Source organism: Fusarium oxysporum, chromosome 12, assembly GCF_000149955.1.
Source record: "Fusarium oxysporum f. sp. lycopersici 4287 chromosome 12, whole genome shotgun sequence".
Taxonomy (NCBI): domain Eukaryota; kingdom Fungi; phylum Ascomycota; class Sordariomycetes; order Hypocreales; family Nectriaceae; genus Fusarium; species Fusarium oxysporum.
In genome coordinates this window covers 564,919-590,744 of record NC_030997.1, presented here as the reverse complement: position 1 = coordinate 590,744, position 25,826 = coordinate 564,919, and the positions used below count along the sequence as shown (strand labels likewise).

General features: G+C 49.1%; 10 protein-coding genes across 13 annotated transcripts; 4 read left to right on the top strand and 6 right to left on the bottom strand.

The window, feature by feature from the left end:
* Window positions 1-534: 534 nt before the first annotated feature.
* Window positions 535-3,997, bottom strand: FOXG_21124 (uncharacterized protein; the record flags this gene model as incomplete). The annotated part of the gene is made up of 2 exons (XM_018401461.1): window positions 535-2,322; window positions 2,858-3,997. 2 exons carry the CDS (start codon window positions 3,995-3,997, stop codon window positions 535-537), a joined length of 2,928 nt encoding a protein of 975 aa, XP_018252476.1.
* Window positions 3,998-4,864: 867 nt separating this feature from the next.
* FOXG_13289 (uncharacterized protein) lies at window positions 4,865-7,485 on the bottom strand. The gene is made up of 3 exons (XM_018393248.1): window positions 5,953-7,485; window positions 5,611-5,885; window positions 4,865-5,550 (listed from the first exon to the last, which is right to left on the bottom strand). The coding sequence occupies exons 1-3, from the start codon at window positions 7,146-7,148 to the stop codon at window positions 5,000-5,002; spliced, it is 2,022 nt and encodes a 673-aa protein (XP_018252475.1). The 5' UTR covers window positions 7,149-7,485; the 3' UTR covers window positions 4,865-4,999.
* A 585-nt stretch (window positions 7,486-8,070) lies between these two features.
* On the bottom strand, window positions 8,071-10,007 carry FOXG_13288 (uncharacterized protein; the record flags this gene model as incomplete). The annotated part of the gene is made up of 4 exons (XM_018393247.1): window positions 8,071-8,759; window positions 8,812-9,412; window positions 9,465-9,558; window positions 9,606-10,007. The coding sequence occupies 4 exons, from the start codon at window positions 10,005-10,007 to the stop codon at window positions 8,090-8,092; spliced, it is 1,767 nt and encodes a 588-aa protein (XP_018252474.1). The 3' UTR covers window positions 8,071-8,089.
* Window positions 10,008-11,767: 1,760 nt separating this feature from the next.
* FOXG_13287 (uncharacterized protein) lies at window positions 11,768-14,014 on the top strand (the record flags this gene model as incomplete). Its single annotated transcript, XM_018393246.1, has 1 exon — window positions 11,768-14,014. The coding sequence occupies one exon, from the start codon at window positions 11,768-11,770 to the stop codon at window positions 14,012-14,014; it is 2,247 nt and encodes a 748-aa protein (XP_018252473.1).
* Window positions 14,015-14,022: 8 nt separating this feature from the next.
* FOXG_13286 (uncharacterized protein) lies at window positions 14,023-16,226 on the bottom strand. Its single transcript, XM_018393245.1, has 5 exons — window positions 15,623-16,226; window positions 14,687-15,571; window positions 14,474-14,639; window positions 14,298-14,417; window positions 14,023-14,246 (listed from the first exon to the last, which is right to left on the bottom strand). Exons 1-5 carry the CDS (start codon window positions 16,130-16,132, stop codon window positions 14,167-14,169), a joined length of 1,761 nt encoding a protein of 586 aa, XP_018252472.1. The 5' UTR covers window positions 16,133-16,226; the 3' UTR covers window positions 14,023-14,166.
* Window positions 16,227-18,066: 1,840 nt separating this feature from the next.
* On the top strand, window positions 18,067-18,358 carry FOXG_21123 (uncharacterized protein; the record flags this gene model as incomplete). The annotated part of the gene is made up of 2 exons (XM_018401460.1): window positions 18,067-18,209; window positions 18,301-18,358. The coding sequence occupies 2 exons, from the start codon at window positions 18,067-18,069 to the stop codon at window positions 18,356-18,358; spliced, it is 201 nt and encodes a 66-aa protein (XP_018252471.1).
* Window positions 18,359-19,264: 906 nt separating this feature from the next.
* Window positions 19,265-19,962, top strand: FOXG_13284 (uncharacterized protein; the record flags this gene model as incomplete). Its single annotated transcript, XM_018393244.1, has 1 exon — window positions 19,265-19,962. One exon carries the CDS (start codon window positions 19,265-19,267, stop codon window positions 19,835-19,837), a length of 573 nt encoding a protein of 190 aa, XP_018252470.1. The 3' UTR covers window positions 19,838-19,962.
* On the bottom strand, window positions 19,341-21,432 carry FOXG_13283 (uncharacterized protein). The gene is made up of 3 exons (XM_018393243.1): window positions 20,926-21,432; window positions 20,570-20,878; window positions 19,341-20,515 (listed from the first exon to the last, which is right to left on the bottom strand). The coding sequence occupies exons 1-3, from the start codon at window positions 21,418-21,420 to the stop codon at window positions 19,964-19,966; spliced, it is 1,356 nt and encodes a 451-aa protein (XP_018252469.1). The 5' UTR covers window positions 21,421-21,432; the 3' UTR covers window positions 19,341-19,963.
* Window positions 21,433-21,725: 293 nt separating this feature from the next.
* On the top strand, window positions 21,726-24,044 carry FOXG_13282 (uncharacterized protein). 4 transcript variants are annotated; one of them, XM_018393240.1, is made up of 7 exons: window positions 21,755-21,789; window positions 21,842-22,005; window positions 22,057-22,192; window positions 22,244-22,462; window positions 22,518-23,270; window positions 23,325-23,413; window positions 23,460-24,044. In XM_018393240.1, the coding sequence occupies exons 2-7, from the start codon at window positions 21,963-21,965 to the stop codon at window positions 23,921-23,923; spliced, it is 1,704 nt and encodes a 567-aa protein (XP_018252466.1). In that variant the 5' UTR covers window positions 21,755-21,789; window positions 21,842-21,962; the 3' UTR covers window positions 23,924-24,044. The 4 variants fall into 4 exon arrangements, with proteins under 4 accessions (XP_018252468.1, XP_018252465.1, XP_018252466.1 ...); XM_018393241.1 differs by having other exon boundaries at window positions 21,768-21,789; window positions 21,928-22,005; window positions 23,460-24,029; XM_018393242.1 differs by having other exon boundaries at window positions 21,726-22,005; window positions 22,057-22,188.
* Window positions 24,023-25,459, bottom strand: FOXG_13281 (uncharacterized protein; the record flags this gene model as incomplete). The annotated part of the gene is made up of 1 exon (XM_018393238.1): window positions 24,023-25,459. One exon carries the CDS (start codon window positions 25,457-25,459, stop codon window positions 24,023-24,025), a length of 1,437 nt encoding a protein of 478 aa, XP_018252464.1.
* Between the last annotated feature and the right edge of the window lie 367 nt (window positions 25,460-25,826).

The window sequence follows — 25,826 nt, the reverse complement described above, 5'->3', positions numbered from 1 at the left end:
AAGCCGTATAAAACTTGGAGACCTAGGACGAGCGTTCAGATATATAGCAAGATGCACACACCAAGCCCCTCATCCTTGCGGACCTGCCTTTCCATAACGATCCCGTGGCGTATCTAAGACCGGTTGTCCATCAGAAAAAAATAAATATCGGTGCAGAGATACCGGAGATACGAGATCTCAACCATTTGCTGGCGGCCCTCGTCGCAAATGTTAACTAAAACCCGACCGTCGCTCTTATGTCAATGGATTGACGACCTGGAGGTAACGGCTCGACCCGCCTTGAGTAAGCACTAGCGCATGCAGGAACATTTAGTGTATATACTCAATGAGGAATAGCGCTCATAAATGAGGAAGCCTTATGGATGGTGATGACGCTTACATCTCTGGAAGAAAACACAGGCTTCGTGGGGTGACTCCGAAACTGCCCGGGTCGAGCTAAGACCATGCTTGGGTTTGCTTTCGTCTTTGGCCGAACCCCTTGAGTGAGAATCCCCAAATGCTCTTGGTGGAGAAGCTGCTAATAGTCTTCTTGATTTATCCACATATAGTCCCCAGCATTGTTGACCATGCTGTCCTGCCCCAATTCCATGATGTCTCATCCGCGACTTCTTGGACATCGCGCCACGCCGTGTCTGCTGCAGTATCGCAGGCGACAGAAGACCACAGAATGAGCTCAAGTGATTCTTTCTTTACCAGATCCCAATCCCTCGCGTCTCCAGTGACTCCGCGCTTCCGCTCCACCATACTGAGGAATCCAACAAACCACTCTCTGAGCCCGGACCCAACCTGTTCGGTACAGAGGAGTCCCAAGATGCCAAGCCATGTCAGCAGGTCATATAATCCTAGATGAGTCGCTCGCTCCTTATACAGGATGAGCTGTGCCTGTAACCTCTGTGCAGCATGATGGTAAGGAGGCGCGTAGGAGATAGGGCACGTAACGCCCAATGAGAATATCAGCAGAGCTGTCTGAATGATTTCGTTGATCCACTGGTCTGCGGTGGTTTCTGTTGACCCGGACGCGTCCATTTGCATGGGCTTCTTGCCATCATACCCGTCCGGGAGAGTTGCGAGAAGGCGCTGTTGGATCAGATCTCTATGAGCAGCTAGAAGCGAAAGATCAGGGTTTGTCAACGCGCTGTGATGGTATGCCTCTATGACCTTGACCCATACTCGCATGTCACAGATTACTTCTCGCTCATCTTCTGCTAAACCGAGCACACTAAGACTGTCAATTATAACTGACGATTCCTCAAATGGAGAATGCTCGACAAAGTCAGAAGCGTAACCGAAGAACTTGGCCCTATCATGGGTCTCCTTGACACGACCGTAAAGCTGAGACACCGGAAGGTGAGGTTTGACAAGCTTTTGGGTGGCGCGTACAAGATCCATGTAGTTAAAGGAAGCTTGGAAGCCAGCGTACTTGACATTGTGAATGCCCCCTTTCAGATCCACCAGATTCATCAAGGCCTTGGCGTGCGAATCAATGAGAAGTCTGCTGCCAAAGACGTGGATCCAAGATAGCTCCGCTAACGGCGGATCAAAAGCCTTTTTGATGATGCCGTTTCCATCATCTGGCGACATCTCGGGACCACAGAGACTAAGGATGGCATAAAGAGTCTGCTCAGGTATTTCTGAGACAGGTTTCGCGATGTCTTTCGAGATATGCGCAATGGCTTGATTGTAGTGTAGTAAACTTTGCTTATCGGTAACCCGCGAGTTTCTCTTGAATGCAAGGTTCACTGCAGCTTGCCACAGACAAGCATGTACCAATGCTGGACCTTGAGCAACAAGCGTATTGTAGTCGAGCGCGAACGGTGGAATATGAAATGCGGCTGACCCGATCTCGAATCCTGGCCAAAAAGATTGCGTGCAGTAGTGAAGCAGCATCTTGGTGTGCGGGTCCACCATCCTGTCGGGGATAACGCACATACTGAGTTGTCCAGAGGTAAGCAGAAGCTGTCTGTCATTTCTTATGGTGCTCCTCTCCGCCATCGTCATACCCTTATTGGTCCTGCGTAATTCGGTGGATTCTTGCTCTGATGGTAGTTCCTTGCTGGCTCTTTTACGACGATGCATGGATTTGGCGAGATGTGACCTAGCACTTGATTGTCGGAGCTCAACCTCACGGCGGCTGTTGGGCTCTGCTGTTATCGCAGGTAAGAAATGAAAGGCGATTTCTTTCCTAGCGCTCGAATCGGCGATTCCATTCATCTTGTTCCATCTGAATCGAATAATAGTCCTAGTTTCATGGGCGTCTCTTGGTTCATTTGCATTGCTTACATTAAGACGGGACTGTGATGAGGGGATCGTCATCGATGGAACCTGGATGTGGTTTCGGCTGACTAAGAAGGCACTTAAGTACAAGGTACGACTCCTTGCTGACACTGGAACCCGTGAAGAGAAGTACAGGTTACTTTCATCAGTTCGGACTCAACGGATTCCGTTTCCACAATGCTCGATTCTCGCGCACTATTGGGAGACCAAGTCACCTCAGACTCCAAAACAGTTCCGTATATCTAGCCGCTCCAACACTGCCGTCTATGGCTTATGCTGTATTTATAGTCAAAGAAAGAACATCACGTTTGGGAGATGCGGGCATTGGAGAATACTATGTGAGTTGAGAGTTCGCGGTAAAGTCTGCTACAATACTAAACGTCTTTCCTATCCTAGACGATCAAAACTCCGAAAGCAAAACAAGTACATATAGCTGGCACTCTGCCGCTTCCACGTCCAAAAATCGCCCGTCCATGCCCACCCAATTGTCCTAAGTCAAGGGCCGAAAGTTCAACAATCAGCCACTTTCTGAATCCTAATACGCAGGATGATAGAAACAAAAGCTAGAGTCGCATTCACTCACATCGACGACTCGCTCTTTCACCATTTTGGCCTCACTGCGGTCCGACGGGAGACCAGTCAGTGGATTGAGGTTGTCAAGGAAGAAGGGTCCAATGACACTCAGCGGGAAAAGCCAAAATCCAATTGCAGGGGGCGGTCCCTGGTTGTACTCTCGGTACTCCCGCTGTGAATTGTTGTAGGCGAGCCTATACTCACGCGGATCGCCGTTGGTGGGAATAAACTCCGGCTCATAGTTGTAGGTGAGCATGAAAAGCTCATTAGTCAAATTGTACTTGTACACATCTTCCGGGATCTTCAGCTCCTCCATGAGAAGGCAGAACGAGTAATACCCTCGACGTGGGTCCTCCTTGCCGATGTGAACGGCCTTCAGTTCGTTTTCGTATAAACCGGATTCATAGTTAAAAGCACCTCGATCATAGCTCTCGGTGTCGATACGTTTGTCGACAAAGCGAAGCGAGGAGTTGATGACCCGCAGGTCACTTCCGTACATTAAAAGCTCAGGCTTGGCCACGCGCCCAACAAATGTAAGAACCTCGATTCTTCGGATGGCGTCCGTGAAAAGAGTGTGCTCGTTCTCATCCAGGGAAAATACTCCATCGATGTGGCGGAATTCGCAGTCGAGGGCCAAGTTGACCAGGCCGATATTATGCTTGTCTGCGGTAAAAATAGCGTCCGAGAACTTCTCGAAGTGCTGGAGGGAGCAGCACTGAGTCTCTACCTGAATGGTGTCTAATTCGGGGCAAAGAAATAGGATTCCATCGACGCTGCCATCGGGGCCCATTCGACGGCAAGGAATTTGAACACGGTAAAACGTCTTGGCGACGTTGCGCGACTCCGATGTTGTGTTTAGAAGCGCGTGGTATGCCGCACTCTTCTTGACGAAGATCTCGTATTGCTTTTCGCCATCGTCATCGACAAGGAAGACCTTGCTGTGCCGGCAGTTCCAGATTGAGAACTCCCAGTTGTTGTCATCGGCAAGGAGGACCTTGATGTGTCGATAGTTCAAAAGTGAGGACTCCCAGATTTTATGACGGAGGTCATAAGGCAGTTTGTTGAACACGTGGAACTCGGAACTGGAAGGCTCGTGAGGCATGAGGACACAGTCATCCAGCTGCTGCTTAGTGTAGGGAACCAGAGCCATCTTTCTTGCTGCTGGTGCTCGAAGGGAACCAAGAATTTTGCGCAAATAGTGATCGTTGAGATGTTTTGTATTGTATGTGAGGTCGGGAAGAGTAGTGAGAAATTTATGTGAGGATAGAGAAAGGGTTGGGTAAGGAAAAAGGTTTGTGTTTGAAGGAAGAGAAGTTTGAGAGGGAGTAAAGTTGGTGGAGATGGGGATTTAACATAAGCACGGGATAACAGGCACTCGCGCGTTATGTTTTGGCAATGGCACGGTCTCAGGCTAGTGTAAGCAGAAGAGTTCCGCGCGTCAGAACTTCAGTCTCCTGCTGCGAGTTACAGTGTTGGCGCAACTCTGCCAGTGTGAGAGCATCACGAAAAGCGGGACCACGTGTGAAAGGCAGAGGCCGTTTGCCTCCAAGTGACAGTGGGAACCTATTGTTTAGTTCTTGGGCCACGTAGAGCTAAGATCTACTGGAACATGAATCACGATGTCATACGTATTGTTCGCGTTCAGTTGCCTCTCACACTGTCAGAAGTCAAGTTGGACGCCGAACAACGTACTCAAAGCGAGTGCGCTCCCCTGATATCAAGACACGAACATCGGATGAAATTTTGATACATTGATGGGATGAAACTCGTCCGTTTGGTGCCACTCTACAAATATCCTCTATGGTCTCGTGTATGAGATTTTTGGACTTTTCCTGAATGCGTCACAAGCTCACCTTCAGTCACAAACAAAGCCTGAAGATGACTCACCTAGAGAACGGTTTAGGATAACGAAGCATAAATTCGACACTGCCAATGTAGAAACTTCTGCCAGTACCAATCAGGCCAAGCTTCAGCCTTCTCGTGAACCCAATCACGTACAAGAGCTTGTCATAAGATACGTGCTGATAATTGGTTGATCTACCCCCAGCAACGACCTGGTTCTGCGGAAAGCCAATGTAGCTGGCTGATCAGATAAAAATCATTGATGGAGTGACTACTTTTATAATAATAAACAACGTGTGACAGAACCCGATCAAGCCTGGCCGATAGTTGGTTGTCTCCGTCCCACTACTTGCAAGTCGTCCTGAGTCAATTTCTCCAACTGAGGTACGACAAACTGACCATGAAGTGGATAGTTGAATAGACCTTCTGGCAAGAGATCCCAATCAATTCCAAAGTCAAATGAAGGAGTCTCCGAGATTTGGTTAGGAAGCCACGAGGTCGAGGGGCTATTATCTGCGAGCGGATTTGGAACCAGGGGCGACAACACCTCTCGACCCTGAGCACCCTGAGCATCCTTGTCTGCTAGAGGCGTCGAGATCTCAGCTGTCAGAGCAGTTCTTCCACCAACCTCCCCTGCCGATTGTTCATAGAGGGCTATAAGCCGAGGTTGGAGATTGAGAACGATATCTTGAACCCTTGGACGTATTCTCTCTTCTACATCCTGGAACTCAGATTGAAACAGAACTTCGAGCTCTCGTCGAACGAATCGAGGAAACTCTCGGCGAGCAAAGGTAGCAAAGGCGGCAGGCGTGTGGGAGTCAGATGGGCCTGTATTCACCATGGCGCTCATTTCTTCATGGTCTCGCAGTGTTTGTAAGTAAAAGGCACCAAAACTCCATGAGTGAGACAGTTTCAACTTACAGGGATCAGGTATTGTCGCAGGATCATCATCTGGAAAGAGGATCTGGTACATCTCCCTCCACTTCCCAGCATCCGTCATTTTCATTTCCGACTTCTTTCTGCTTTTAAGCTGCTTCTCTTGCGTTTTAGTGAAGCCATCCAAATTGGTCTCGTTCGTTTTCTTCTGACATGGTGGATCAGTCTGGAGATGTACATCCCGCAGTTGCTCCGTCTTAAAGTCTTGCCAACAACGAGGACATTGCGGTGGTAGCGCATGTCTTCTGTACAGGTGGCCTCTTGTAGTTTCACCCGCATTAGCCTGCAGCTCTGAGACCCAATTGGGGATTAAGCAATGGGACTTACTTGACTCTATGAATCTCAATCCATCCAGGCCCAACGCAAGTCGCCTCCCGACAATACTTGCCTGGGTCCCTCTTGAAATACGGACACGCAAACCTCGGTGGTTCATTCGCGTTTCGTCTTTCTGCAAGCTTCGCTTTTCGGACTCCCTCTTCACCATCTTCATCGTCACCGTCACTCGGGTCTGTTCGCCTTCTCTTCGGGGGATGCGAATGATTTTCTCCTTTTCCACGGCTTGGCTCAGTATGGTCACATGAGTCTGCATTTCTGCTTGAAGAACCCGAAGTCTCTGCCTGGTTCGATGTCATACCCCGAACATAGACCAACCTGGAGTCCAGCCACTTGCAAAGACTTCTCATCATTGCGTTGATAACTGATTGCTTTTTGTCCTCGATCCACATATCGTACACATCCTCCTCGCCCCGATCCGAGATTGTGGTTTCTTCTGTCGTACCCGCAGAGCTGCTAGACTCTTCGCAGTCCAGGATATCCCTGGATTCTTGTCCTTCCAAAGGCTTCAGCTGAGGCGTGACAGGCTGGTAGCTATCGGGACTTTCTTGCTTGACGACTACTTCTTCCTCGGTCTTTATTTGGAGCCCAGGTTTCCGCGCACTCGGTGGAATGGTGATATCTTGACCACGCGCTTTCTTTTTCTCTTTCAATTCCCTTGGAAATTTCTCTTGAGTATCTTGTGGAGACGTCACTGATTGTGTCTGGCTTTTCCTGAACATTCCGCTGGATGCTGCAGCGGCGGCGGAATTCTGGGAACCTTGTTCAGAAGCTATATCCGAACCAGCGGCAGGGAGCCCAACCATACTGCCTACCGAGGGCCGTGCGAGATTTTGGTAATGACCTGGAGATCTCCCGCGTACAACTAGTCCTACAGAGCGTCTCTCGGCGACCTTCACAAAACGGTCGGCATCATGTTCTCCTACATCCGCCAAAAGGGAAACGACCAGTTGGTGATATTGCTGTTGGGCCCGCCGCTTGCCGTTGTTCATCGTTGCCTGTTTGAACTGAACTCGCTCAAAAGTGTGCTCAGCGGCAATCAATTGTTGTCTCTGGCTTTGTGTTGATGTTTTTGCTGAGAGTTTGACAGCAACTGGCTTCATAATTGGGCCTTTGTCTCGCTTTGGTGTGTGCTGAACAAGCTCAATATTATGACCAATATCGCCAGCAACAACTGCGGTAATGGTCATTGCGAATCCATGGACTCGGAGCGGCTCTGGGGAGCCCGGAAGGGCCAATTGAATATGTGATTCAGGCTCTTGTGGGAAGAGGCTATAGGAGCATATTACACTGAAGTAATTGCGCCTATAACATGTCCATTGCCCATCCGACTGGAAGAATCCCTTATCAATTATGGCATTGATACTAGGATCAATGCGGTGCCGTTGCCCATTGTTGTTGAGTCCCTCCAAGGTGCCTATGCTCTGGAGCCGTTCCAGTGGAGGCGTGGTTGCGTTCGGTGTCTCGATCGAGACCCAATGCGGGCTTGTATTTGGCGACACAGAGCGGCCGTGGTGGCTTTTCCGTCTCGAGACGGGCGATGGTGACAGTTCAAAACCCGGTAGACGGAGGGGACTTTGCCTGGGGGGTATATGGTCCCAACTAGGGAGTCTTTGATTGACATGATTGCTATCAGGTCTCCCACGACTAAGAATCTCGCAAGACATTTGAATGGCTTGGCTCTATACCATTAGTAGTTGGGCGATGGAGCTGGTTACACGGGGATGTTGAATATAAAGTGGAAGGTTTTGTGCGACCTAGGCAACCATTTTAATACCTCAAAGCCCTGTATATCCTGGGTGGTTACAGTGCAGCTGAGTTTTGCCCAACTGCGCAAAACTTGGGTATGCATGTCAGCCGCAGACAACGATTGAGCCAATCATTCCGCCAAATGAGGCATCAGGAGAACTGAAGGTGTGAGACATTGGGGCAATTCATGATTGGATAATTTGTCGGCGTGGCGTCTTGGGGAGCCGAAAGGCCGTGATAATGCGATATCCAGATCACGACAACATTAGCCATCTGTTGACAATTATTAAGGAAACTACACAACTTTCAAGTCGGCTTTTTAGGAATATTGATTAGTGTATGGAAACCATTACAGATATCAAAACACAGTTCTATCCAAAAACTAATAATTAAATCTCTCCCCTTTGGACGGGTTCCTGACTAATCCAGCCCCCGCAAACCCGAGTCTGACAACACCATCGCTCATCTCCCATGCACCATATCTCACAGGCCCAATATCATTAACCGCGTTCACTATTCCTCCTACGTTCTGATTCGGATCCACGTTTCTCATAATATGCGATTCCTGACCAACCGTTCCAAACGCATTCGCGATCTCAAGCGGATTAAGGCTAACGTCTCGACCGAGCTCCCACCAGCCCCAGAAAGTAGGGAGCACAGCGAAAATACCAACCAGCGAGACTGCAATTGCTATCCACATCTTCTCGTAATTCGTCACGTATACAAGCGTCGTCGTGCCACTGTCGTATTCGACTTTCTGCTTGTCTGTCGTGTTGTACTTAGCGTATTGGAGACTTGCTCGAAAGCCAATATCGCGGGTGAGTTCGATGATGTCTTCCATTGGGTTGTCCCACCGGTCTCCGCATCCCGGGGTTGTACCGTTCATGGTAAGGTACTGGGTTGCTGGTAAACCTGTCGAACTGACATCATAGCCAGTAGCACCGGTAAAGCGCATAGAAGCTTCCGACTCGTAGAGCGATTTTGCAATCATGCTGAAGCCTCCAAGAATATTTCCTGATCCGGACATAACCATATCAGCAGGCAACATGTATCTTCGCTCTGGTTAGCAAACAGCTCAAGTAGTATGCTTGGAGTAGTACATACTTTCGTTCGATGAACTTGTCGTCCTTCCATGTTCCTTGAAGCTCAACCGTCTTACCATCCATTCGCACTGGAAACTTCGCAATCCCAGCATGAAGGTCGCAAGTCTGGATCTTAGCCTTTCCGCTGCACTTGTCCGTGTCCTTGTAGAGTGTCGTGTACCGAAGGAATGACCCATTAGCTAGGTTGTTCACGCCCCAGTCACTGTACTCCGTAACATTAACCTGGAAGAAATATGCTCCGTCCATGGCTCTCAGCATGCTTGCCCTATCCGTGCCAATTGTGAGATTGAAGTCCCTCGTCGTTTCAGTGCAATTGACGTCGAAGCCAAAACCTTCCACTGCAGTTGTGCAGTTAGTGCAGGAAGTATCAAAAACAGCCATGTCAGATCGGCGACTATAGTTTTGGGCGACATCACTAAAGTTCTTGGTGAGTAGCGAAGTAGAATGAGTGCGGCCAGTCATTATGCACGCGTAGTTTTCGGGAAGTTCTCTCGCGATGTGAAAGTTCATGATGCCTTGTTGAGCCTGGTAGTGGTTTGTTGTTGATGAGGCGCGCTGCATGAGGGGACCGCGCAGGACAGATAATGTCATGAGAATGGATGCTATCATAATCAGTACCCCAATGACCATTACAGAATTATATGTCAATCATACCCAGGCCTAGTGTCTTCGACTTCCAAGTGAACAAGTTCAAGGCTGCTTGTATGATGCCAGTTGAGGAGCCATAGACAGCTTGTAATTGTTGCAACTGGACTATATCAGTCATGAACTCCTCGGTAGTATAGGTCCACTTACAGTTACCGGCTTGCCAGCGGCTCTCCAATACGAAATGGCCGCTCCCTCTGTAAAAGCACAAGCAAGAAAAGCGCCTGACAACGCAGACGTCAAAGCCAGCCATACCGTGGGCTGTATCCGCTCATCCCAATGATCAACAGGCACTCCATCACTATAAACGAGAATCATAACAGCTGCAATAGTCCCCAGCAACGCCAAGAGCCACATGCCAAGGCCGCGATAGGGGAACCGAATCCAGAAGCCGGGAAGCCAAGGTTGACTGAGTCTGGCGTATTGTTCCGCAAATGGTGTCGGGAGATTCTCGAGACGATGCCATGGCGCTTTATCCCGGTCGCGGTCGCTATTGCTTATGAACTCATCCTTCAATGGCCAAGGTGAGGCCATGTTCTGGGTATCCAGCATTATGGGGGAATTAGTATTAGGCTTGGCGGCAAAACTACCGCATTGATGACCAAGAAAAGAATGGGTCGAAAGAGCGTGAGATGACAATTAGTGTTTAAAAAGTGCGACAGTAAAAGACAAGCCAATGCCTCAAAGAAGTAAACACCTTCAGAGTCAGAGGCTGAAAGGTAGTCAAATGAAAGAAAAGAAATCTTCCGTTTCATGATCCAAAAGTAGTAAAAGTAAACAACCCTGGAACTAAACGTTGCATGAAACAACCAGGGTATGGATCTTCAATTGCCAAATCAGAAGTGTCATTTTCATCTGTTTTGGCCATGAAAACTGGAGATCTCAATCTTCAATACGAGAATTAGCCTTCTCCATGACTTCATTTGCCCCGCTGCTGTGGAATTTCGACTCGTGTTTCCGGCAGTTGTTCCCACAATGATTGTGATCGCCATATTTTATGAACGAGCTAGCATAACCTGCATAATTACGTCGTAGCACTATTTCACCGCCGATTCTTCCGCGCTCTGAAGTCGTTTCATTGGGAATGTTCACACGTGATGAGGAACATTGGATGTTAACTATGCTTGTCTATTGGTAATTGTTGTTGTATGTCTTTGTGAGCTTACTCATCTTGCCATTCTTGATCGACATGACCCAGAAGCAAGAAGCTCGACTACCTTGGGCTTGTGAAAGGGGCGTTGTCTAGATGTCACTGACAGTCTTGACGATGAGTGCACCAGTCTGGCTCAGAGTTGAGATCCAGCCTCTTCTCTATGCTCCATCCTGTGTCTCATAAAGTAAATGGAGAATAAGAATGTCTGATATGATCTTGGAATATTTTAGACAACGCGTATTTAAAGTTTAGTCCAGTTTGAGAATCTAAAGCTGTAGTGTTGTGCCTTGAGAGATGCAAGTCAAGCAGAGCTAACACCTTATTCCATCCAATTTTATGCATTAATAATTTTTTAATATAGCCAGACCTGGCAGAAGACTTCTTCATTGAACCATTTCGTGAAGTTTGCTTGCGACGGCGACCTACCCGAGACCAAATGTGTGGTGCCATTACTGAGCCGTCATTGGCGGGACCATGGGACACCCCACAATTTGCCGCTAAGTGAAGTCGATGGTGCCGTCCAGGTTAGAGCAGGGATAGTTCAGAGAGCCCTGAAAAGGTCATCGCTACTGGGTTTGATTTCGAAAACTTGCCAAAGATTGTATAATAGAGCATCATCTCTGAGCAGGGCCGTTGTCATAATTGGTTCCTTCCTGACCCTCAATGTTCGAGAAGTCTGATGTAATTACCTCTCCCTCCCCGATAAGTGAAACCCTTTCTCACCCAATCACAACCCCACGATAAGCCAAACTAAAGCCAAGATCGCCAAGACGCCCAGAAGCTTAACCAAGAAACTGGGCGCAATCAGCAAAACTCCAATTGGTCAAGGTTGTTGCGTGCAATTAAGCCTCGTTTCTGGGCACCGTCATCCACAGAGCGAAAATCAGGGCAGGTGAAGACTTGGCTGCACAGTGATGCGAAACTGCATGTGAAACGGGAGCTGACCGTGAAATTAAAGTTGCGTTTAGGGTTGAGTTGTTCAACGCTTGGGACTTGGCGTGGCTCGACGCTGACGTACTCTGTTCTTGGGCGTTATCTTGGTGTTTTCTGTTCAACCCTCTAAATTTCTTGAAATCCCCTTCTAAAGATGATGTGAAGCTCTCCTTGTTCCACTGTTCAGATCTCATCCTGCTCAACCCATCTCTACTCAACCCCTGCAATGGCAGAGCCCAACCCTCACCGAAAATCCATCGTAGCCGACCATCCAATTCGCACTTCCAACAACATCCAGTACCTAACCGACGACGAGATCTCCGAATTCCTCGACGATCTCGACCACAACAACGATGGCTTCATAAACTATAACGAAGTCGAGCGAAAGCTCGACCAAGAGCACGCTGAGCTAGTCCCCAAACCGAGCGCCCACCACGTCATACAGCGGGACCATACCGAAGATGACCGTGGGCGCCATCAATTCCTGCGCAGTATGATGGGCTCCGACGCGGAGAAGATCCCGAGGGATGAGTTTGCGAAGATGGTCAAGGAGTGGAAGATCCCGTCGTTGAAGCAGGCGAAGAAGGAGGAGGATGAGGATAAGAGCTATATTAAGCGCTTGCCGGGTTGGAGACGGATTCGTTCGTATTGGGCTGTTCATGGGCCAGAGATTGTGTTTCTGGGGGTTGTTATCGGTATGCAGTGCGCTTTTGGCATCTGGCAATTGGTCAAGTATCAGACCACGCCTGGATATCGTGAAGCCTTCGGTTGGGGTGTCGTCATGGCCAAGACTTGCGCTGGTGCGCTATATCCGACTTTCTTCTTTCTGATTCTCAGCATGTCGCGATACTTTTCGACATGGTTACGCAGGTCGTATCACATCTCACGATTCTTCAACTGGGACTTGTCGCAGGAGTTTCACATTCGAATTTCTTGTGTTGCTATTCTTTTGGCGACGCTGCATGCCCTTGGTCACTTGACGGGATCCTTTGTGCATGGCAGCAATCCTAAGAATGAAGACGCTGTCGCAGATGCTCTTGGTCCAGACATGGTCCCTCGCCCGTACATCGACTACGTTCGATCGCTGCCAGGTTTCACAGGCATCACTGCGCTCGGTCTCTTCTACATCCTCTCATTACTCAGCATTCCTCAAGTGCGAAAATGGAACTATGAGATCTTCCAGCTCGGCCATCTACTCATGTTCCCCATCATTGGTCTGATGATGGCCCATGGCACAGCCGCATTGCTCCAGTGGCCCATGTTCGGATACTTTCTCGCTTTTCCAACCCTCCTCGTTCTCGTTGAGCGCGCAGTCCGTGTTTGCCTCGGCTTTCATCGCATAAAAGCCACCATGAAGGTTCTGGACAAAGAAACAGTTGAGATTACCGCCGTCATCCCCAGCGAGCGACTCTGGAAGTACAAAGCTGGCCAGTATATCTTCCTCCAAGTTCCCAAGATCAGCTTCTTCCAATGGCATCCATTCACGGTCTCTTTTTGTCGGGGTAACAAGATGATGCTGCATATCAAGACCGACGGCAACTGGACAGCCAAGCTTCGCGAACTTGGAGGGGAATCTGGAGAGTCTGAGATTGAGGTTGGCATCAATGGTCCTTTTGGTGCACCCGCTCAACGATTCTACGACTTTAACCATTCAATCATCATTGGCGCTGGTATTGGCGTTACGCCATTCTCCGGTATCTTGGCGGATCTGCAGTACAACGATGACCTCGATCACGGTGGCCCGAACCACGAAGTTGACCATCCTCGCCATGACTCTGATGTCACTGCTATTTCTCCAGAACGCAATGGTTCAGCATCAATCACTAGTACCGATGCCGAGAACAGCGACAAGGTCCCAGAATCCCCTACCAGGCAAGGAAGTGTCGGACGCGATCTCATCAACAAGGAGAAGCAGCCCCAAGCCGACCGTGCCGCCGCTTTTGCAGACGACTATCGACGCGTTGATTTTCACTGGATGGTACGCGACCGAAACTACCTCCTCTGGCTCTCTGACCTTCTCAACGACGTATCGATGAGCCAAGACTGGCATCGCGAGCACGAAGTCCATCCTCATCTCGACATTCGTATCAACACCCACGTCACCGCCAAACGCAAGAAGCTCACCACCCACGTATACCGTTGGCTACTGGAGATGCATCGTACAGATGAGCACCCTGCATCACCTTTGACAGGCCTTCTCAACCCCACGCATTTCGGAAGACCTGACTTTGACCAGATTCTGGATGAGCATTATGGAGAGATGCTCAAGTTCAGGGCAAGTAAGAGAAAGAATGGACGGGATAAGGAGGATGAGAACTATGAAGAAGACGAGGAACTCAAGGTTGGCGTGTTTTACTGCGGTGCGCCGGTCGTTGGTGAGATTTTGGCGGATAAGTGTCGGGAGCTTACGTTGAGGGGATGGCAGGATGGTAGTAAGTTAGAGTATCACTTCATGATTGAGGTGTTTGGTTAGATAGAACCTTGTAATATGCCTGAGTACACTAATAAGACGGGCTTTTCTTGATGAATACAATGGTGGCTTCAAATTCGGGATGCAATGGAAAGCTGCAGGATAAGAAAGGATAATACATTATTTTGATGTATGAGATTTTTCACCCTCACTATCTATCCAATGCTACTCAAACAACCTTTGAAGAATGTGAACAGGTTGGCGACTTGAGACAGGCTAAGAACGCGTGCAGTATCTGGAGCGGTATTAGTATGAGCTGAAAGGGATTGGAAGATCGAACACTCACATAAGTCAGGTCGAACAACGACAATGGCGCCTTGTTCCGCATCGATACCATATTTCGAAAAGGCTTGTCCGCAGCCCAGCATGTATGGGTTTGTATCGTCGACAAAGACCCGGTGAACATCTGTCGGAGGTCTTGTCAGTATATCATCACTTGGCAACGTGGGATGGCTCCCTTACTTCTCAGATTATATGGACCTGTGTGAGGGAAGAAGACTTCCGGTAGTTGATCGATCTCGATGGTCTTTCGCTCCGCCTTGATGAGAAGGGTATGGCTGAACACTTTATCCACAGGATCTCCAGCAGAGGTGAACATCTTGATGAGATTACCAAGTTCTCTGGCGACCTGAAGAATCGTTAGTTGCCGAAGGTACTGTATGATGGGAGACTTACCTCATGCAGTCCTTTTCTAGCGAAATCTCCGGAACAAAAAGTCAAAAGATGCCACCTCCCATCTGCAGCAAGGTTCTTGTTCAGCTGCATAGGCTTTGTGTCAGACAGTCTAACAACAGGTGCGCTTGGGAACCTCATCCCGACTGTCAATCCCGATGCAATGCTATTATCGCTTTCTTCCAGGGATGTCACAATGGATGGCTTGTACTTGGTAGCCATGCCAGCTGTATATCGTCCTGCCTCCACAAACTTGTCGCGAAAATGTTTTGCCGTGATCCCGTTCGCTTTACGATATTCAGACGAGAACAATTTGCTGAACGACCGATCAAACTCAATGAGTTGCTGAGCGGTTTGTTGTCTCTCAAGAACATAGGTCTCCAGCACTGAAGGCGGTGCTCGGCCGGTGAGAACATGGGCCATCTTCCATCCGATGTTGAAGCCATCCTGGAGACTGACATTCATACCCTGCCCAGCCTTGGGCGAGTGAGTATGACAAGCATCACCGGTTAGAAAAATACGATGGTCCTTCGTAAAGTGATCCGCGAGACGTTGGCCAATGACATAAGCAGACCACCAAACCGTTCGTGCGATATCGATGTCGTAAGGGTAAAAGATTCGCTTGACCTTGTTGATGAGGTCCTGCTCAGTGACGTCACGGGCCGAGGTTCCGGAGAGCTCGATGTAGAATCGCACAAGTTCGTCGCCCTCTCTCGGGATGATCATGAGATTTCCGTCACTTTTGCTCTGAAGCATGGCCTTTTTGCGGATGTCGGGGAAATTGGTGACGGGGTAGACGTCCATGACACCCCAAACGGAGTCGCTTGAGTCGCCGACCATTTTGAAGCCAAGAGATTTGCGGACAGTGCTGTGAGCGCCGTCGCAGCCCTAATTGTTGCCCGTTAGAAGACAAACGAGAAAGATGAGGATAGAACCCACAATGGCGTATTTTGCGCGGTATCGGTAAGGTTCTCCATTCCGCATGGTGACAACCTCAACAGGGTACTCCTCATCATCTACAATCCTCACACTCTCAACCTGAGAATTATACAAAACCCCACTTGTCCCATTCCCCCTCAATCTAATAATCTCCTGTAACATCAAATCATTCATCCTCGCCTGGTTAAGAATGACATGCGGTTGGTGACTCAACCCCTCTTCCGTATCATAAGCAAGATCTTTTCGCACAAGTCCTTCATTATCATCAGGCGACCAAAAGGCTACCTCCATGACATGATACGCTTCTTCCAAAAGGCGTTCAGAAATACCCAAGTTCTCAAAGATTTCAACAGTGCGACATTGCACACCGTCTGCTTGGCCGATCTCGAGAGGGCCTGGGCGACGTTCGAGGATCTTGAAGTCGATGTTAAAGCGGGCGAGCCAGATTGCTGCTGTGAGGCCGGCGGAACCGCCGCCGCAGATGATGACTTGGACTTTTTCGGACTCCATTGTTGATTAATGATTTTTGATATTATTCCATGGTCTCAGTCTTCATTATATCCTCATGGCGTATACTGGCATGTTGGTGAACGGTAGTTGGTGCAGGTTCAAGAAAGTGGGGCTTCCGTTGAATTTCCACGGCAGATCTTATCGGCATCCGCGTTCCACGGAACCAACGGAGGAGGGAAATAAGCTCGGGTCTTAGCTACGGCAGCCGCCCACATTCTTGCTAGGTGGGTATGGGGTAACCAAACTGCAGTGTAAAAATTTGGTAGTGATCCTCCATCCAATCAACTGCAATTTTGACACCCACAGTGAGACCACCAACCGATATTTGGAACCCCTACGATTCGGGCATTTCTTTTTTGGTGACTATTGCCTGAGCTTCAATTTAGGTAACAAGTGGCCATCGTGTTGCAAACAGGGAAGTTGCATTCGATGATTTCCGGCCAGATGGTCCATACTGCTTGATGTTGCGAAGCTCAGGTCGTCCTTGTAGAGATTATTCCCCGTGAGGTGGAACTTGTCAAGCCTAGCAGCATCATGCCCGACGCTCATGCCGTCAAAGACAGTGTAAGGAGTTGTCTAACGTCCTTTTGTCCCAAGACTACGCCCTCTAAGTTAGATAGGTCTCCTCCCTCCTCCCCCGGACATGAGAAAAAATAATCGTTATCGGCATGCACGTCTTCGATATCTGCCCCGTAGCTGTTCCTGTGTCTCTTGGCCAATTGACTGTCATTTCTCACCTTTCATCCATCCGGCCTTCATTGCAGTGGCGGCGAGAAGGATCGCGTGTCTTTCAGTGCCATACTGCTCTTTATGTTGTGATGGGAATGTGAAAAGGAAAAGAGCTGGGTACATCAAAGATCAGGCTGTGACGACAAAGCGTGGGGAATCAACTGGACCTGATCCCTACCGCTACGTACCTCGTCTTACCCCGAGCTGAGCACTGTGACTGTGCTTTGAGATTAGCAATCAATATTCCTGAAATGTATTGGACAACGAGGGCCACTTGGTGGTACTGACCCAAGGAAAAACATTCCCTACGGTGACATCTCAGCGTAACATTCTCCAAACATCAAACATTATCGCCATTCACCTGTAAGCCCATCTCCTCCCAACAACACCGACAGACCGCGACATCCCGATGATACCAACACGAGTCGATTGCCTCTGCGCTTGAAAGCCTTTCCTTCACAGGATTCCCGACAAAGTAACACGACAACCATGCACCCCGTTGCCCCATCCTCTTCCCTCTCAGCCGAAGCTCGAAAGTGGTCCCGAACATTCAGCCTCGTTCACTGCCCCGTCACCCTCCAATTCGACTGCTGCATTCGATTCCGACCGACTATGTCTTCTTGGCACTCCTTTCTTCAGAATACTCGTCGCGGGCTCCGTGGCGAGACTTCCCCGTTGAATACTACAGCAGGAAGCATCGCCGACACTCTGCGTCAACGACGAGGCCCTGATCACAAAATCCCTCAGTACTTAGAAAAGGCTCTACATTGCGAAAGCTGCTGCTGTTTCCAAGAGCCCCTATTCTGTTGAGCTTCTGCTTTGTTTCTGAACTACTTCATTCTGATCAGGTCACTTGTCAACCCCTTTTCATTCCCCTTGTCTGCTGTTCAGTTCGCTTCGATGACTGCACCACTCTCCTTGTTTGCATTACGTGGCCCTGTTCTTTCTTGCCTGACTGCACCATCGTAGCGGCTACCTGCTGACCCAAGTGCCATACCGTGGGCGCTTCTCAAGGTTATTTGTACTCGGACCCCTCCTTCGATCGAACGATTTCTCGCCTTTGATACTGTTTTCGTCCCCGTCCCGTTACCAAGAGTCGCAAAAGGTTTCAACTCGTACCGCCAGAAAGCCCAACCCTCATTGTTCCCAACTCAGCGCTCTTCGATATCATTACAAGGCTGTCTGGCATTTCAACCTCGCTCGTCATGATCGACCCTGATCGAGCCGACCTTCCCTTCAAAGCGGCGTCTTCCTTTGATGACCACTTCGTTCTTGATGGCGATTCCGCCGGTCGCGCTCAAGTCACTATGACGTTGTACCCGTCGACAGATACCCCAGAGCCGAAAGGGTACCTTGCAACATCTTGGCCAGGGCGATGGCATCCCCAACCGCGAGGGGCCTCTCTACATATACTCCAAGACTCACACAGTCTTTGCTAGTGTGTTGGACTTCCGTTCCGTACTTGCTCCGAAGCCCAACGACGTCCAGGGCCAATGAAGTTTCTGGGACACATTCTTTGGATTTGTTCCGACAACGATGAATGAGACAATTCGCGAGCGCCAAGCTTTCTTAACGTCTTCGACGTTCGTGCAGTTCACTGAGTATTGCCCACTTCCGATGAACAATTCGCTAAAACCTTCACAGCCCGCGTTTGTGAAAATTCTGTGCCCTTGAGGGTCCGTTGAGTTTCGGCACGCCGCCTTCGTGCCCTTTCCTTGTCAACGTAGCGCTGATTCAACGAATGCACCCAGAAGAACAGCTCCACCTCTGTGGCTGCACTCGAAGGTGTTTACAGACCTTGAGCTCCCTGATACAGCGGCCGTTGCCGACTCGTTACATTGTGGTGTCCAACGAGCTATGCCGGAAGGTCACAGCAAACATTACATGATGTTACTTAACGCATATCCGTGTGTAGCAGAGCGTGTAAACCCGTTTCAGCACTCCTGGACCACTGCCACTCGACTTACAACCGAAGATGACGAAGTCTTGACCGACCATGACGAAAGCTGAGTTACTCGACTCCCAGTTCCTCTTTGTTGATGAGGTCTGTCCTTCTGCGATTACCAGAAATTGTGAATCTGCCGATACGGGAAAGCGGCAGAAAGTACAACGACCAAAGTCCCGCACCGAAAGGCCTACACGGGTCTTGGTCATATAGAGGGCATCGTCACTATGGTCATGCGGCAAGACTGTGGACACTCGGGCCGATCTTTTTGTGGCTCCCAGTCAAGTCAATGACATCGGGCCGTGCTTCGGACAACACTAAGAACGATCCCGAGCTGGAGAGTATTCTCCACATCCCGAACTCTACACAAGATATAAAGTATGGAATTCGATATTGTTTGATTTCACATGCTCTAGGAAATATCCTAGTCCCAAAGAAGAGCCACCCAACCAAACGCCATGTCTTCAAACTCCAGCCCTCCGAAACCGCTTCCCTCCATCCACCGCTTCATCACAACTCATGACTCGAGCGGTAAATCATGTTACTCTAAAGACCTCGATGAGCCATTGAACTTCTGGAAAATTAGTGCAGGCGAAGGAAACTCTGCCGACTTTGAGCTTGGCTACATCACCGAAGGACTACCCATACCACTCGCAAACGACAAAGATCTTTCAACATTCAAGGAGGCCTATGCAAACAAAGAGAAGTCGGGGTTGGTGAAGCATGGCGGTACCATCTTGCGGTATTGTGATATTCCTCCAGGCTCAAAGTCGCAGATGCATCGCACCGTCAGTCTCGACTACGGCATTCTTATCAATGGCGAGCTGGAATGTTTGCTGGATTCAGGGGAGATCCGAACTATTCATCCGGGAGATGTTGTGATCCAGAGAGGTACCAATCACCAGTGGTTCAACAGGACTGAAGAGTGGGCTAGGATTGTTTTCATCTTGTTTCATGCAACGCCGGTCGAGATCAATGGCCGTGCGTTGGGAGAAGATCAAGGAGGGATGGAGTTGCCAGATTCGCATTAGATACCTGTCGACAACGTGCAAAGGATTCAAAGTTTGTATCTTCAAGTACCACCCATGCCCCGACTCATAGAAATGTATAGACAGCCATCCTAAGCGAGCATTGAGCCTATCTACTGTCAGGCTACATCAGTAAAAGACCTGTCCGCATCCCCGCGCATTACAGCAACCCCACTGACACGGTGGATGACCCTTGAAGTGCCTAACCCCATGAGTACAACGTGCTTCTGGCTTCATGATGTCGACCGCCAGTCCAGGCATAGGCGTAAGATGCAGCGCTGCTGTCTCACGAAGCGATAACCGACTTGGTCTATACGCTGCGACTCGTGGCGGTCGATATGGTTGTGGAACTGGCTGTTGGAAAGGCGCTGGCCAAATTGGCGGTACTGGTTGTTGCGGGAGATGCCGAGGAGTATGCCAAGCCTGAGGCGGTGGTGTGTTTGGGACTCCTTGGTATATGTGGAACACGTTCCCAGTGTAATGAGTATGGTGGCTTGGAGGACCTGGAGCTGCAAGTTGAGGTTCCGAAGCAACGGTTCGGACAGACTTCGTTGATGGCTGAGGTGAAGGCATAGATGGCGTTGGTGGAGGGAGAGGGGGCTTCTCGTCTGGCGGTATTACTGGTCTTGTGTCCTTTGGTATTGGGGTATACTCTGGTGGTGGAGTCCTGGGAGTACTGATCTGCAATGCGACTTAGCTAACATTGTCGAAGATAGGATCATGAAGAACACTCACTATCGAAGGGTTTATCACCCACTTCTCCCTCTCTGGGACAGCAGGTCTTGTGGGTAAACGAAGTGATGCTGTTGAAGAGGAAGCTGATGACGTGCTCGCAGCAACAGACCGGACCGAAGCAGACGTGCGGTTCGGTTGGGTTCTCAATCTTGTTCCCGTAGGAGTGACCAGCATCGGTTCCCGTCGTTGGCCTTGCCGTTGCCGTTCTGCGCGCTCTCGTCTCTCGGCTCGGCCCTCAATGGTAAAGTTTTCCGAGCCTGCGTTACTCATAAAAGACTCTCGGCGACTAATCGTTGGGGGTTCAAAGGACTGACGGACATTAGAGTCTATGCTTCAATTCTTGTATGAATGCATACCGGCTGTTGCCTGTTGAACGCCAAAAAGGCCTGCGCTTCCAATGGCTTGAGCTTCAATATCAATCCAGCTTTGCTCAGACTGGCATAAACGAATGTCCATGACATGGTAAGTCGCGAATCTTGCTCTGTACTCCAGCTTGGTGTCCCCATTCGCTTGCATATACTCATACAATCGTTCAAGTGCGTATTGCAGTCATTGATGGCGCAAATGAGCTCGTAAGATACGTCGCCGTTCAGAAGACGAACCTGCTCCTTGAACTTCACGCCGATTTTGTTGTGCTCCACATACTGAGCAGCATGCTCGATATTAAAATGAATCTCCTCATGATCATGGCTCTTCAACTCTTGCGCTAGCTCTTGTAACTTGTTAAACACCTGGTCGCAAGACCGCTCAAAGTCTTCTGTTGATGTCGTCGACATTGCGGCTAAAGTTGATCTGGAATGTCGTGCAAAAAGTGGCACAGTCGCCATTTTCTTCAATTCAAGGTCCCTCATATCCGTCCTCGGATGGAACGGCACGAAAAATAGGACATGTGATAGGACGCCTTGCGGTTCGCCCAGATTTCAATATTTGGCGGCGGCGCATTCTCCGGGTTGAAACGCTGTGGCGCTTTAGCTGCAGGGCTGGACTGGTCTTATCACAATGGCGGCGAATGGGAAGCCTTTCAGCTGTCTCAGCCCGATTTGGAGGCCTCAAAATCACGCATCTATTGAAGCTTATACGCCATGTGACTGAGTGGCTTAGGCAGGGCTGAATTGAGAGAAATGATGCAGTAATTGTATGCAGCTGGAACGTTGAAGGACAAATCCCAGACATTTCTATGAGCGCCGCTGATGACGGAGGTTATGGCTGTGCGATACTGTGTAAGGTCCCCTACTTCTTAAGATCTTGACTGTTTCAATAATTATCGGCAAGCATTGACCTTTATAAATCGAGTCAATAACCCACTACGGAAGTTTAAAGGCTTGCATTAGATCATTGATCACCAACATCCTTACTAGCAGACCGTTTCTTCCTAGCCCCCATACACGCAACCATGTCAGATGAAAGTTCGAAGAAACTCAAGTTCCTCTCACTTGGTAATATCAAGAGCGCAATTCAATTGGTCCTCAAACTAACCGAATTTGCAGATGGAGGTGGTGTAAGAGGCTTGTCATCTCTTATAATTCTCAAAAGGGTCATGGACATTCTTGGGGCCAAAATGAAGCGACAGGACTTGCAGCCATATCAGTACTTTGACCTGATCGGAGGCACAAGCACTGGCGGGTAGAAAACCCCATGACTTGCTGATTGAACATATGTTAACCTACTTTATAGTATAATCGCGCTGATGCTCGGTCGTATGCGAATGAGCATAGATGACTGCATCAACGAGTACCAGCGACTTGGAAGCATTGTCTTCGGAAAGCCACGAAACGGCGAGTACATGTTCGATGAGAAGATCCTCGTCCGTGAGACAAAGGCTGTCGTTGCGAAGTACTTAGGTAAAGAGGATGCACCACTTCTCGACCCTCTCGGCGATGATGCATGCAACACGTGAGTATCTCTCAGTTCACAGTCAAATGGCCTCTACTAAACTCATGAGTTTTAGTGTAGTTTATACTATCCCATACCAAAATGCAGTTCAGCAAACAGCTACTGCTTTGCGCTCGTACATCAACGAAGACAAGGATCCGAGACCTAAGGCGTGGACTATCTGGGAAGCTGTGAGAGCGACATCAGCTGCACTTACCGTTTTCGAGCCCTTCGTTCATGGTCCACCTGGGAAAGAAGTTCGATACATGGATGCTGGCTTTGGGTACAACAACCCAAGCGATCTAATTCTTCAAGAGGCTAGAAGTCTTTGGGAAGGCGATCATTACCTAACACTCAACTCCGACGTCGGAGTATTTCTCAGTCTGGGTACTGGCATGGGCCATATCGTCCGAATGGACAACGACACCGTCATACAAACTGTCACCGCCAAGTTCCGAGCACCCATCAAGGCAGTCGACGCCATGAAGCAGATCGTCACTGGGACTAACAGAATACACCGAATCGTTGCGGATCAATTTGGCTCGAACAGCATTAGGTACTACCGGTTCAACGTGGACCAAGGTCTTGAAGGCGTGAAGCTGTTCGATCACAAGAGGAGAGAGGATATGGAGGTTGATACTGATGCATATCTGGAGAAATTCGAAGTGGGGAGACAGGTGAAGAAATGCGTGGATGTCATGAAGGTTTTGCCAGTGCGAGAACCTGGCCTCTTGGATAATCGGCACGACGAAGAGGATATATATAGTCTTGGAGATGACGGAACTCCAGAACAACGGAAGTTATTGGAGAGATTGAAGGCTTTGAGAATGTAGGTAAGCAGTATCAATGAATCACGTATTCGAATTTGCTCAAACCGTTCTAGAAACCGTGAGTACTTTGAAAGGCACCAAAAGGACTGGGAGAGTCAGGTCAATAAGCCAGAGGCGAAGTACCATAAGCGTCTTTACAGAGGTAAGTTTGACGTAACGGTCATGAACTACAGCTAATAGCCCGTTAGAAGTCGAAACAGTAGGGTATTTATGGAACGCCGTTGTCCAAGCCGATTTGCTCGACGAGCGAGGTCGAGAGATCTTGGTGTCATGCACACCAAACCCAGACCGCCCTCAGCTCAAGGTTATGGATGAATGTAAAGCCATTGCATATTACAGTCCCGCAGATGAAACCCCAGAGAGAGTTGCGGCAAGAATAGAACTCGCCAACCAGGATCTCTCCAATGCTTTTCACATTCTCCGCCAACTACTCTGCACAGCTGCAGCATATTGGGAGGAGCATAGTTTTGTATACTGCTGGGTTGCGAAGAGAATGGGCGGTATTCTGGAACTTTGGGGATGTCGCCGAGAGGCGAGGAACCTGTACTTGGTAGCGAGAGACGGGAAGGTCAAGATGTTTGGGGCAGATCATTGGTCTGTTAGGAATTTGCAGGATAAGTTGGAGAGGTTGACATATACACTTCGAGAATAGAGATTTGAGTTGGATCATCTCCTATCGATCTCAAGGGTCGGAATTATGAAATATCAAGATAGCTCTTCTTGTTAGATGTAGGTTAAAGCTACATACTACTTATGCAGCATCTTTGACGTGGAAAATCTCCACCCAACGTTTCCTAGCCTCTGTTAGATCAATCGTGGCTGCGTCGGCTTTGATGCGGTCTGCACGACGAATGACCTCCTCCCTCAGCCTCTCCCAATCCACAGTCAGTTTTCCCTTGTGCTTCTTTATCTGACCATCGATAATAACTGTATCAATATCCTTCACTGAAGAATGAAACACGACTGACCCAACTGGATCGCCCACCGGCGTATTCTCAATATCATTACAGCGGACTAGGATAAGATCTGCCTTTTTCCCAACTGTAATAGAACCGATGAGGTCTTCCATTCTCATGACCTCTGCGCCTCCCAGTGTCCCCATCCGAAGCACATCTGCCGTCTTGCGATTAATGGAAAGTGGAAACCCTTGTTCGTTTTCCTGAGCTCGACGAGCTTGTAGTGCGAGCCGCATCTGCGCGATAAAGTCATTTCCCTGATTGGATGTAATATCTATGCCTAGGCATGTGCGACATCCTCGATCAGAAGCTTGGAAGACGATAGGGAACCCCATACCCATCTGTAACTCTGTATCTGGCGTGCCGACGATGGAAGCACCCGACTCCTTGATCGCTTGAAGCTCACTCTGGGTGAAGGATGAGCCATGGCTAAAGACGAGGTCTGGTCCCAGAATGCCTTCATCTGCGAGATTCTGTACAACCTGACGTCGTGCTAAGTCATAGGGTCCCATCGCGACATGCATAGTGATGATGCGTGCACCAAGTTCCCTTGATTGCTTGATCTGGGCGATGGTCTCTTCAATGGGCAGAGATTCTGGCTCATCTGGGGCAATACCGAATGTGAGAAGTTGCTCGGCTGGATCGTTCTGACCAAAGAACTTGTCCCTTATCCTGGCAGCATCACTCAGCCGTGGCGCATGGGAGAAGCCTCTTGGATCAAGCTGATCGGGCAAAGGCGGGTTGGCATAGAACCCATAACAGAATGTTCCCCGGATCCCAGCATCTTGAAGTGCCCGTACAGCAGCATCGGCATGATCAGGCGAATTGATGATATGACAGTGCTCGAGAACAGAAGTCACACCATTGTTGATCAGACTCAATGCTGCAACATAAGTAGACAGGTAGACATCTTCAGGTGTGTATAAGCTTCCATATATGGTTCGCATATTGACAGTGTAGTCAAAAAGTGACCAGTCCGTTGCAACGCCTCGCAAAAGTTGCTGCCACATATGATGGTGGCCATCAACAAACCCAGGTGTAACGATGCATCCGTGGCCATCGATCTTAGTGACATTGCCTTCGGAAGGGTTTGGCAGGGCTTGCCCAATCGCAACGATTCGGTCATCTTGGATGAGAATGTCGGAGTTTGCTAAGGTACCAGTCAGTGGGTCCACTGTCAAGACCGTCGCATTTTTGATAAGAATCATGTTTGGAGATGAAGTCTCAGACATCTTGAGGTTATTCTCTCGAGGCTATTCAAGGGGCAAACTGAAATTTGCCAGCCAGCTCCTTGATTTCAATTCTGACTATTGGGCCTGCCTATATACTTGAACTGATCTCCCATAAGCTGACATTTAACGACGTGGTAATGTAGAGTTACCCTGTCTCCAACCCCGAATCCGAGGTCCGAAGCTCCACTCCATCGGACTCCGGCCCGAACGGACATCGTCACGCACGATTTGCAGAAGGGCTCCGCCGGCTTACCTCAGATTACGTAGATTCCATGTAAATACTATATGAGTTGTCCAAATGATTTCAGGCTCAATCCTTCGATAGTCCTTTATAACCTCGGTTATCGCATGATCTTCTCAATAAACT